This window comes from Ovis canadensis, chromosome 4, assembly GCF_042477335.2.
Source record: "Ovis canadensis isolate MfBH-ARS-UI-01 breed Bighorn chromosome 4, ARS-UI_OviCan_v2, whole genome shotgun sequence".
Taxonomy (NCBI): Eukaryota; Metazoa; Chordata; class Mammalia; order Artiodactyla; family Bovidae; genus Ovis; species Ovis canadensis.
The window spans coordinates 89343264-89355407 of record NC_091248.1 but is presented as its reverse complement, the minus strand read 5'-3'; the positions used below and the strand labels follow the sequence as shown (position 1 = coordinate 89355407).

General features: G+C 34.2%; 1 protein-coding gene across 10 annotated transcripts in view; it reads right to left on the bottom strand.

Moving 5' to 3' along the window:
* CFAP69 (cilia and flagella associated protein 69) overlaps nucleotides 1-12144 on the bottom strand; it is a 75646-nt gene that overhangs the window by 54715 nt on the left and 8787 nt on the right. For 6 of the 10 annotated variants that reach the window (XR_011256485.1, XM_069586813.1, XM_069586812.1 and 3 more), the window contains exons 2-5: nucleotides 11405-11464; nucleotides 9914-9979; nucleotides 7252-7361; nucleotides 4614-4690 (exon numbers count right to left, since the gene is read on the bottom strand). The exons of 1 other annotated variant lie outside the window; for it this stretch is intronic. Coding sequence is in view for 5 of the 9 variants with exons in the window: in XM_069586813.1 (XP_069442914.1) it covers nucleotides 4614-4690; nucleotides 7252-7361; nucleotides 9914-9979; nucleotides 11405-11464 (313 nt within the window). In the remaining 4 variants the exon portion in view is untranslated. Of the gene's footprint in view, nucleotides 1-4613; nucleotides 4691-7251; nucleotides 7362-9913; nucleotides 10044-11404; nucleotides 11465-12144 lie in introns of all 10 variants that reach the window. 3 more of the 10 variants (XM_069586815.1, XM_069586817.1, XM_069586814.1) reach the window with 2 other exon arrangements.

Below are 12144 nucleotides of genomic sequence, written 5' to 3'. Positions count from 1 at the left end.
TGGGACCAGATGCCATGATCTTTGTTTTCTGAATATTGAGCTTTAAGCCAACTTTTTCACTCTCTTCTTTCATCAAGAGGTTTTTAGTTCCTCTTCACTTTCTGCCATCCTACTACCTGTATAAAGTTGTGTCTCAGTTTTCTCATCCATAAATTGGTATAGAAATAGTTACTACTTTAAAGATTGATGTGAGAATTAAATGAGTTAGCCTGAGAAAACGGCTGAGAGTTTTCCTCCCTAGTCAGTAATCTATTGCCTCTAATAATATATCCTTTGCTTAGAAAAGTTCCAGCTGAGCTCTGCCCCCTCAGTTTATTGACAGACTGGAAGATAGTGTTTCTAGGCAGTCTTTCGCCTGCTGATAATAATTTTATGTTCAAGTTATTGTGGCGGGGATGGAGGATAGGGAAGATTCCTTTTCAGTCGTATTTAAACAACTTCTGAATTGGCTTCAGCCTATACTTCAAACTGGATTGCATTTGCTCTGGCGAAGTCCTCCAAGTATGATCCCTAAGAGAATCTGAAAATGACCAGTGGGATTCTGAAAATGATCCATGCCTTCTGGGCACCTGCAGAACAACTGCAGTCAGGAGAATCAGCTTCAGGACGGAAAAAGATCTGCTTGGATTCTCTGAGGGAAAGAGATAATTAGATCTCCCTTGAAGATCTGTGTTTTGCATTAGGTCTTGCATAATGTTTATCTCTGAGGGTAGTCAGTGAGTGGGTAAGCAAGTGGACAGGAGGAGGGAGCATGAAGGAGACAGCCTAACTTTAGGAGAATCTATCTGCAAAAACTAACACTGGGTGGGGAGGGTGGAGCGGGGCAAGGGGAAAGACAGGCTACTCTTAATTTTTTTGGACTCTCCTTTGTGGTTGAAAACTCACTAAGTTTTGAAACAAATTAGGCAACAGGAACAACTAAACTTTTCCAACAAAATTAGCCAAACCAAGATTATGGGAAATGCTAAGGTTTCTTGTCTGTTTCACTATCATTTTAGTTCCTGTAAGTTCAGATCATCTTTCATGGTTTCCTGTTTTACAATCTCAGGGCAGAGTACCAACTTTTTCCTTCATGTTTCCAGAATCCTGCTGTTAAGTGGAAAAATATCTACTATTTAGGACAAAAAGTAATATAATTCATTTTTATAAATAGCACAAGTAGAAACTGGAAATTATTAGTAAAAATGAATATCCTTTTTTCAAAGCTTTGTATTACAATTATTTTAGTTTCAACTCATGTTTCCAGCAATTAATAAAGGACAGAACAGCAGTACTTACTGTAAGTAATCAGTGAAAGGAGTTCATTTTTTAGCTAAGAGTTCATATTGCCCTCAAATGAGGCAATAACATACTCTGCGGGCAGGGATTCAACAAACAGCAGACTGACACAGTAAGAAAGGGCTATGTATTATACAAATGCATACTTAAAAGTAATAAGGGCAACAGAGAATTTTTTTAATGTTATCAACCAAATCTACACATTTTAATCTGTTAATACTATCATATCCTCTTCCTGGTTGGTTGGCTTCTCACTGGTAAATTAGTTTCCCATTAGTTTCCAACCTGCCTGTTCCTAAAGGTCATCTTATCTAACTCCCCATGTCTATTCTAATTTCCTTCTTCACCCACTGTAGGCCACAATAATTTCTCCTGAAGTACCTACAGATGAAGACTATGAAACTTTATTTAGACATAAAAGTGTTAGTGTCTATGTTAAAATTTTTAAATGATACTAGTATTTTACTATACTAGTTTCTATCATCTTTCAATATGGAATATAATGTTAGGAACATAAATTTCAGGAAATAATTATTTTTAATTTGTATTTCTTTTATTTCTACTATACAAACAAAAACTAAATTAATAAGTATAAATTTAATTTAGGATTTGTTTTGGGAACATGATGTCATGTCTCAGGGGCTGATTCAAGGAGCCATAGTGTTTGATAAATTCAGACTGAAATTGAAGAAAGTAGGGAAAACCACTAGACCAATCAGGTATGACCTAAATCAAATCCCTTATACAGTAGAAGTGAGAAATAGATTTAAGGGACTAGATCTGATAGACAGAGTGCCTGATGAACTATGGACAGAGGTTCGTGACATTGTATAGGAGACAGGGATCAAGACCATCCCCATGGAAAAGAAATGCAAAAAAGCAAAATGGCTGTCTGGGGAGGCCTTACAAATAGCTGTGAAAAGAACAGAAGCAAAAAGCAAAGGAGAAAAGGAAAGATATAAGCATCTGAATGCAGAGTTCCAAAGAATAGCAAGAAGAGATAAGAAAGCCTTCCTCAGCAATCAATGCAAAGAAATAGAGGAAAACAACAGAATGGGAAAGACTAGAGATCTCTTCAAGAAAATTAGAGATGCCAAGGGAACATTTCATGCAAAGATGGGCTCAATAAAGGACAGAAATGGTATGGACCTAACAGAAGCAGAGATATTAAGAAGAGATGGCAGGAACACACAGAAGAACTGTACAAAAAAGATCTACATGACAAAGATAATCACGATGGTGTGATCACTCACGTAGAGCCAGACATCCTGGAATGTGAAGTCAAGTGGGCCTTAGAAAGAATCACTACGAACAAAGCTAGTGGAGGTGATGAAATTCCAGTTGAGCTATTTCAAATCCTGAAGGATGATGCTGTGAAAGTCCTGCACTCAGTATGCCAGCAAATTTGGAAAACTCAGCAGTGGCCACAGGACTGGAAAAGGTCAGTGTTCATTCCAATCCCAAAGAAAGGCAATACCAAAGAATGCTCAAACTACTGCACAATCGCACTCATCTCACATGCTAGTAAAGTAATGCTCAAAATTCTCCAAGCCAGGCTTCAGCAATACATGAACCATGAACTTCCAGATGTTCAAGCTGGTTTTAGAAAAGGAAGAGGAATCAGAGACCAAATTGCCAACACCCACTGGATCATGGAAAAAGCAAGAGAGTTCCAGAAAAACATCTATTTCTGCTTTATTGACTATGACAAAGCCTTTGACTGTGTGGATCACAAGAAACTGTGGAAAATTCTGAAAGAGATGGGAATACCAGACCACCTGACCTGCCTCTTGAGAAATCTGTATGCAGGTCAGGAAGCAACAGTTAGAACTGCACATGGAACAAGAGACTGGTTCCAAATAGGAAAAGGAGTGCGTCAAGGTTGTATATTGTCACCCTGCTTATTTAACTTATGTGCAGAGTACATCATGAGAAACGCTGGGCTGGAAGAAGCACAAGCTGGAATCAAGATTGCCGGGAGAAATATCAATAACCTCAGATATGCAGATGACAACACCCTTATGGCAGAAAGTGAAGAGGTACTAAAAAGCCTCTTGATGAAAGTGAAAGAGGAGAGTGAAAAAGTTGGCTTAAAGCTCAACATTCAGAAAATGAAGATCATGGCATCTGGTCCCATCACTTCATGGGAAATAGATGGGGAAACAGTGGGAACAGGGTCAGACTTTATTTTGGAGGGCTCCAAAATCACTGCAGATGGTGACTGCAGCCATGAAATTAAAGGACGCTTACTCCTTGGAAGGAAAGTTATGAGCAACCTAGATAGCATATTCAAAAGCAGAGACATTACTTTGTCAACAAAGGTCCGTCTAGTCAAGGCTATGGTTTTTCCAGTGGTCATGTATGGATGTGAGAGTTGGGCTGTGAAGAAGGCTGAGCACCAAAGAATTGATGCTTTTGAAGTGCGGTGTTGGAGAAGACTCTTGAGAGTCCCTTGGACTGCAAGGAGATCCAACCAGCCCATTCTAAAGGAAATCAGTCCTGGGATTTCTCTGGAAGGAATGATACTAAAGCTGAAACTCCAGTATTTTGGCCACCTCATGTGAAGAGTTGACTCATTGGAAAAGACTCTGATGCTGGGAGGGATTGGGGGCAGGAGGAGAAGGGGACGACAGAGGATGAGATGGCTGGATGGCATCACTGACTCAATGGACATGAGTCTGAGTGAGCTCTGGGAGATGGTGATGGACAGGGAGGCCTGGCGTGCTGCAATTCATGGGGTTGTAAAGAGTCGGACACGACTGAGTGACTGAACTGAAGTGTTTGATCTCATTTCTATTATTTTCTTTCTCTAGAAAATTGAGCTATAAGCCAAATATAAACACCTGCTTGTGATTTTTTTATATTTTTGTGTACAAAACACAGGCATCTTTATATATATTATATTAAAGTTCCCAATATTCCAGCATTTTAAGATTTAAAATTATTTAATAAATAATTGGGCCTGCAATCAATTCCTGCAATCATTTAGATTCAAGCGGTTATTAGAGCTCAAAGATGAAAACATTTGTGTGATTACTGAGAGGAACATGTACTTCTGATTTACACACAAAAAAATGTTAAACATTTCAACGAACTAAATACATAACATCAAGACATATAAGCACAAAGAAATATCTTCCAGTCCTTATAATTAAGGAACAAAAAATCTTGTTGGTATCATGAAACACCTGAGTGGAAGATAATACAAAAAATATCACCAAGCACACTATGATTAATCTCCAACCAGAAAACAAGAAAAGAGAAGAAGTATTCTTAGTGAAACATAGTGAAAGAGATATTTCCTTCTTGTCAATGGTCCAATCATCTTAACTCACCCAAAAGTCCAACTGAATTAGCAGTATCTTCAGCATATGTTATTTCATCTGATGCTTTCTTTTTCAAAAATGGCAAGCTTCAATAAGAATGAAGAATATATGAGTTATGTTTAATGAAGTCCTTCACTGAAGCATCATTTGCAAAATAGCGGAAAATTTCTCTTCTAAAGATTAAAATGAGGATAAATATCCTGTTTCTTTATTACTGGAGAATTAACTACCAAAAAAAAATTGTTTTTCTAACCAGCTGACCAAAATATAATAAAACAAAATAAAATTGGTTTATAAAAATGAAGAGAGATGGACATAAAAGGCAAGAGTTTAGAAAGCCATCTTGCAATACTACATAAATACAAAACTTATGAATTCTCTTTCCTCTCTGAGGGTAAGATAATACTATCAAAATTAGGAGTACACTAGAAAAGCTGATACAAATTACAGGTCTAGTTTTACCTATAGCTTAAAGGCTGTTTAGGGGATTTTTTTTTTCCTGAAAATTTGCAACTCCAGTTAATATCTCAATGGTCTATTTGTTCTTAAGGGTTAGTGACTTTTTCCTTATTAATTGGATTAGTTACCATCCACAAAATAACATATATACTTTTTGAGACACTAAAGAATTCAATTTAACAAATATTAATTATATTAGAATCCTATTTCACAACTAATATAACCAAAGTTATTTGAAAATAATTTATTTATTCACAAATCAGAAAAGATAGGGCACTTGAACCTATGTCATTAGTCTGTCAGAGGAGAAATAAAAGTCAGTTCCTAAATAAAAAATATCTACTATTTCAGCCCTTCAGGGGTTCAAAATTTGAAATTTATATGTTATTTAAAGATATTTAATATGTCTTATATATAGTACTTTTAAATAATATTTTTCAAGAAAAATTAACCAAGTGATTGAAAAACAACACTGGGAACTATCACATATGGATATATATATATATATATATATATATATATATATATATATATATATATGTGTGTGTATATATATATATATATATATATAGGCCAATTAGAATTAAAAGATATTTCAATGTTAAGCTATGAAAAAGAAAAATTTATAAATGTCATCAAGGTTCATTTCTAGTATTTCTAGGTGTCATTTCTAGAATTTTTCACTTGAAGTAATTTATTACTTGACACCCAGCTCATTGTTGAATCTCTAAAGTGAAAAACTCTAAAATGAATTCTTCTTGTCATATTTTTTCCTTTTATTACCAAAGAAAGCAACCTAAAGGATAAAGCATCAGAAGAGCTTCCCACCAAAAAGGTTATGAAAAAAGTAAGCATTATGCTTCTGATGCACTGAGAAAATGAATTACTTGAGGCCAAAATAGAAGGGCTTGATTTTACTTTTTAAATTTTCAATGTTTTTATATCCCCAAAATGACCTTAAAAGGGAATCAAGTGAGGGTATGGTATGGAAAAGTGCATGATAAAAGGAGAAATTAGGAAATTTTAAAAAAAGAATGTGGACAATTATGAACTATGAAGGTAAGTGAAGAGTGCATTTCTAAAGATTTCTCATATTATGCAATGAAACATTCAGTTACAGCTTTCCTAGAGAACCAATTCTTGGTAGAGTACTCTAGGAACACTGATACTGAAAGTAATGTGAACACGGTATTCTAAGATTGCATGGCCTCAAAATCTGAAACTATTTTACATAATATTATCTCACATCAATATAAAAATAATTTCCAATTAGTATATTACAGTTCCTTGAGAGCATCAGAGCAATCATTTATTTCTTTATTTTACATGGTCTCTATTAAAAAGGCATGGAAAGGACAGTCAATAAATTATTTTCAATCATTTGTTCAGATATCAAAAAACTTAAATGAACTTAGTAACAAAATTGCAAATATTGCTACTAAATCTAAAAGTGAGAGATATACTTACTATGTATAAATACTATTATTTATAATTAAAAGAAACTCACTTTTTAAAGTTAAATTGGTAGAAAGGTTTAGAAGATTCAACTGTCAAAAAGTTTATCTCTTTTTAAAGAAATTTCCTCTACTGTATTATATTGAAAATGGGGAATATGTATTTTAATACACATCTTGATTAGCAATTATATGGCTGTTCCCCCAAATGGTTGCTGAAACAATAGTACAGAGAATGGAAGACATAAATTTTATAATTCTGATCTCTAATTTACATTTTGAAAAATAATCTCCCAAATAATTTGGTGATAAATCCTTCTTTATTCAAATTTGGAAGATCAAATAAAACATTTTGACTCTCATATCTTTGAGAGTCAAATATTTTAAAGAGATAGAAAAAAACTAGACAGAAATTAGTATTATCCATACATTTTCTTAAGGATTCTCTAAAAATGCTATAACTTCTTATTTATATCTCACATTTTTCATTCACTTGGGGTAACTTATTATGAGAAAACATTTTAATATACTTGCAGTTTAAGTTCTTGTGGCCAGCAATCTCAGATTACAGTAAAATGGACTACCTTTGAGATATCAGCTGCTGGAATCAAGTGATCAAGTGAAGCTTCCTGAGTTCTATATTGCTTTGCTACACTATAAAGCATAATGTCTTTATAAGATAAAACATAAAATACTGCATGCGTGCTAATATAAAATAAAGTTTAAAAACTTACCCACATAATTTTATGATATTATATGCAGGTTCTATAAAATGGGGCTGTGTTTTAATTTTTTCTGCACACAGATTCAGAATTTTAAATATCTGTGCTAAATCCCTTAAGGGCTTTAATATTTTTAGTTAAGAAATAAAATTAAGATTTTTATTAATATATTCTTTACAGTATTTCTATCAAGAAAATCTATAGAATTCCATCTATTTCATTAAACATGGTTGACCCTCTTTTAATTACAGTAATTTTGAAGTGTAAAGAAAAAAACAGAACCATTTTTTTTTAAGGAATATTATTTAATTTTTGTCTCAGTAACCTCTTATTCAAAATATTTTTTCTCTTCTCACCACATCTTTAGAATCTGATTACCAACTACTACATCAGATACTCAATTGAGCAATAACTTATTATTGGCAATGAGTAATAACACTCTGAAAAAAAAAAACTTAATGGCTCAATTATATCCTTCATCTCCACCCAAATACAAAATATACATTGCTCAGGAATAAGCAAACCAAACCTGCCTTACTTTCCTGCATAATTTATTAATATTACTCAGTTGCCTTTTCTTGTTTTTAAGGTTTATATTGGTTGAAATTTTATTTAAGACTAGTTTATGAAAGCAAAATGTACCCTCTCTAGATCTTCAGGTAAAAGCAACTTTTATTATATTTATTTAAAAAACCCAATTGGTACCTAAACAAATTTCACTTTTTTTTTTTAATAGTTAAGGGGACATGGTAATGTGACTTGCACTTCTTCACTGAATCTGATCACTTCTAGTCTCTTTCTAGGAGCTTCTCTGTAAAAGACAGGAGAGCTGGATGTATTAGAAATACAAACTTCCATTAACTTCCTAGGGAAATGACTAAGATACCTCTCTAACCTATCTTTGCTTTATGTTTTATAAAGTCTAAAGTCAGACTACTGAAGACATTCAGAAACAGAGCCATTTGCCACCAACTGTCTGGCCTGAAGAAGAAAAAACAATGGAGGTGTTGAGTTATCAGGTTAAGACAGGAAAAGAAATCATTTGCTAGTAGACTTTCTTGGTTACCAGTAAACAATGCTTGATATCCACAAGCCCTCAGTAACTGACTGACCAAACAAATCCATATAAAACAAGGCTAAAATAAGGTGAGAAAAGAGTTAGATAAAATTATAAGGCACATTTTTCTAAATGGGAGGCTTAAGATGTTATGATATATTAAACAAGCTAAATTAGAGGCTGGTATTTTCTTTAAACCTGGTTGGACAACTGTTAAAGTTTATTTAGATAAATACTACTGTAATTGTGGTTGTGGACCATGCCAGTTCTGGAACAGTATGTTATCAGTCTATAGAAAAATAACTATAGAAAGTGAGTTTCCTGTAACAATTCTATTGCATTTTACAATAGCATGTATATGCAAAGGTTAAAAAAGAAAACAACCCCCCGGCAGCAAACTGGTTCTTAATCACACATAGTTCTGAATCACACTATTCTCTACATATTCTAATCATGGGGGTATATTCATTGGGAATAACATGTTTATAGAATGTTTTGAAGATTATCAAGCAATGCTGGTGTGTTATCTAGTCTTCCTTGTGATCTAATGAGGAGCTATTATCCCTATTTCATAAGGGTGAAAAAATTGAAAAGTTTATCAACAGTGCAAATACTCAAGTAAACTGGTAGAAAAAAGACTTTGACTTGGCCCTCCTAACTACATCCACTATCTCTCTGAGTCTATAGAAACTGACACTACACAGTTAATATTGCATTATACTGTTTCTTCTGCTTTATATTCTCTGGTAAAAATATAATTTTGTAAAAGACATAAAATGTTAGATATTTTCTGTGGTAAACAGAATAATGGCCTGTTCACTGATATCTCAGAGAAGGCAATGGCAACCCACTCCAGTACTCTTGCCTGGAAAATCCTATGGACGGAGGAGCCTGGTAAGCTGCAGTCCATGGGGTTGCTAAGAGTCGAACACGACTGACTGTCTTCACTTCCACTTTCCTGCATTGGAGAAGGAAATGGAAACCCAGTCTAGTGTTCTTGCCTGGAGAATCCCAGGGACGGTGGAGCCTGGTGGGCTGCCGTCTATGGGGTCGCACAGAGTCGGACATGACTGAAGTGACTTAGCAGCAGCAGCAGCAGCAACAATGATAACTACATCCTAACCCCTAGAACTTGTGAATGTTACCTTTCTTACTATATGGCAAAGGGAATTTTCTGATGTGATTAAAAGCCTTGAGATGGGAAAGTTATCCACAATTATCCAGGTAGGCTAAATACAATCACAGGGTCCTTATAAGGAAAGGAGAGGCAGGAGAGGGTCAAAGAAGGAGGAGTGATGGCAAAAGTAGAGGTGAGGGGGTGGTCCTTGGCTACCTCTTAGGAAGGGCCCAGGAAGCCAAGGAAGGCTGGCTGCTTCTAGAAGCTGGCAAAGGCAAGGAATGGTGTCTCCCCTAGAGCTTCAGAAGGAGCCAGCCCTGCCAACACCTCTCCTTGAGCCCAGTGAGACTTCCAGACTATGAAACAAAAATTTCATGTGGTTTTAAGGCACTGAGTCTGTGGTAATTTGTTATAGAAGCAATGGGAAACTAACACGTTTCCTAATAATTCTCCCATTTTAGGATAAAGGAAACAAACATACACATATAAGTAAAGGATACAAATCCATTTTGATAACACTGCACCAATTTCTTGACAGATTTAAGTTGTCTTTCTTCCAAATCATCCTGAAACAAATTATCTATTTTAGCTGTTTTGTGTTATTCTGTTGAGATTTTTAAGTTTCCCTTACTGTAAGAAGAAAGTAGACACATTATCAAGTAATTCTTGAATTACTTTATTATAATGTAAGCATTATAAAATGCTCCCTAAAATAGTGAAGGTTAAAAATAAACTATATATTCGAATAGGAAATTGCAAATCAAAACTAGATTAATATAAAAGCAGTAACAGTTTCCAGAAATATTAATAAGACTTGAGGTATGTTGAGCATTTTTCTATGCCAAATACCATTTAGGCAATATATATAGATATCATTTCATTAATATTCATAATAACCTTATCAGGAGGGTATTTTTATTATCCTTCTTTTTCAGAACAGGAATCTCAGCTGAAACACTAATTATTCCAAATCATACAGCTAATAACTGGTGATTTATGAAGTCAGATTTGACCATCTGAGTCCAGAAGTTGTATTTTTAACCTAAAATATGCCCAATATAATGGCTCAAACTAAACATCTTCAGTCAATTTAAACAAAACATACACACACACACACACATACACACACACACATATTTTGGCTACCCTTAATTGACAAGCTATTAGGAGCTCTATGTAGTTGGTTTCCTTTTTTAAAAACTGTAGATCACAATTAAAAATAACTTTAAAAACAATCAGAGCCAACAAAAGAAATTATCCTTATAAAAGGCATTATTTTTATTGTGTTTTTTCTTCTTTCTATGTAAAACTAGAAACTAAAAAATGTTAAGACAATGACTAAATTTTTGCACCTGTTAATCACAGGGCTGTTTTGGTACCATGGTCAGCCCACTTCCCATATGCTGAAAGCGAGCAATCTTCATCCTGTAGTAATTTTCTAGTGTATACTGACTTTTTAGGCATTCAGTCAATTCTTGAGTAACATCATCAGAGTGTCCTATAAACATGTATGCATATGCATTTATTATCCTTTCTGCCAAAGCGTAAACTCAGTTTTGAGTTTTGTATCTTTATTTCCATTGCATTCTGTATAAGAGTTCTCTGAAAATTAATTACTTATGACTGTGTATGAGTATCTACATATCCTAATTTCATATCAGAAAATTTTTAAGTACTATATCATGATACATGTTTCCTACCCTTGCGCCCACATCCTACTTGGTAATAAGCATGAACAAAGGCTAGATGAGTCAAATCTACTCTTATGATTTCTGTTTATATTCACCTATATAATATATGTATGTATTATATTCATATATATGTACCTACCAGGTTAAATATATTCATACTAAATTTAAACAGAAGACATATACTGTTTGAAATGTTGTCAATGAAAGGAGAAATGGGACTTATATTTAGGGGAGTACATATTACCTTTCAGGAAATCACAGTTTCTAAGTGAAATGGAGAAATTTTCTCCCAAAGCTTACTTTACCAGTCTCTTCGAAGAGTTTGATGACACGATTTAGGTCCATAGACTTGAAGGCACCCTAAAAACATACAATTCACAGTATTCTATATCATAAGAATCAAGAAATCACATCAAACACATTATTTTTATATGGTAGTATGTCTTAGCAACTTAAAAATACCTTATGACAAAAAGGGAGTGTGGGGAGAATGAAAAGCAGCTGAGACTTATAGGAGTAAATAAATTTTGGAGTTAAAAAAAAAAAAGCCCTCTTGAATTTTGGTATTATCTTACAGTCTCAATGTCTTTAAATTTCAATAGTTCCAAAAGGCCCAAGAGAGCATCTGGAATAACAGCACTTCCATGCCTTAAGAAATAAAATGATTTTATACATATTATGCATCTCATGGATACACATCGTTAAACACTGAGTTTGCCTATGCAGATATACCTAAGACTAGCTTCTAAACTACAGGTAGGAGACCACTTTCCTGAACTAGGTATCCCTTCTCCCAGCAGTCTTACATCACCCAGATTAGAAAACAGGAACTGCCAAGTTCTACAGATTTTACATCTTAAAGATTTTGGAGCCCACTCCATCATTTAAAAAACAATTTTTATTGGAATAGAGTTGCTTTACAATGATGGCATTGCTTTGTTCCTTTTATGGCTGAGTAATATTCCATTGTATATATGCACCAGATTTTCTTTATCCATTCATCTGTCAATGGACATTTAGGTTGCTTCCGTGTCCTGGCT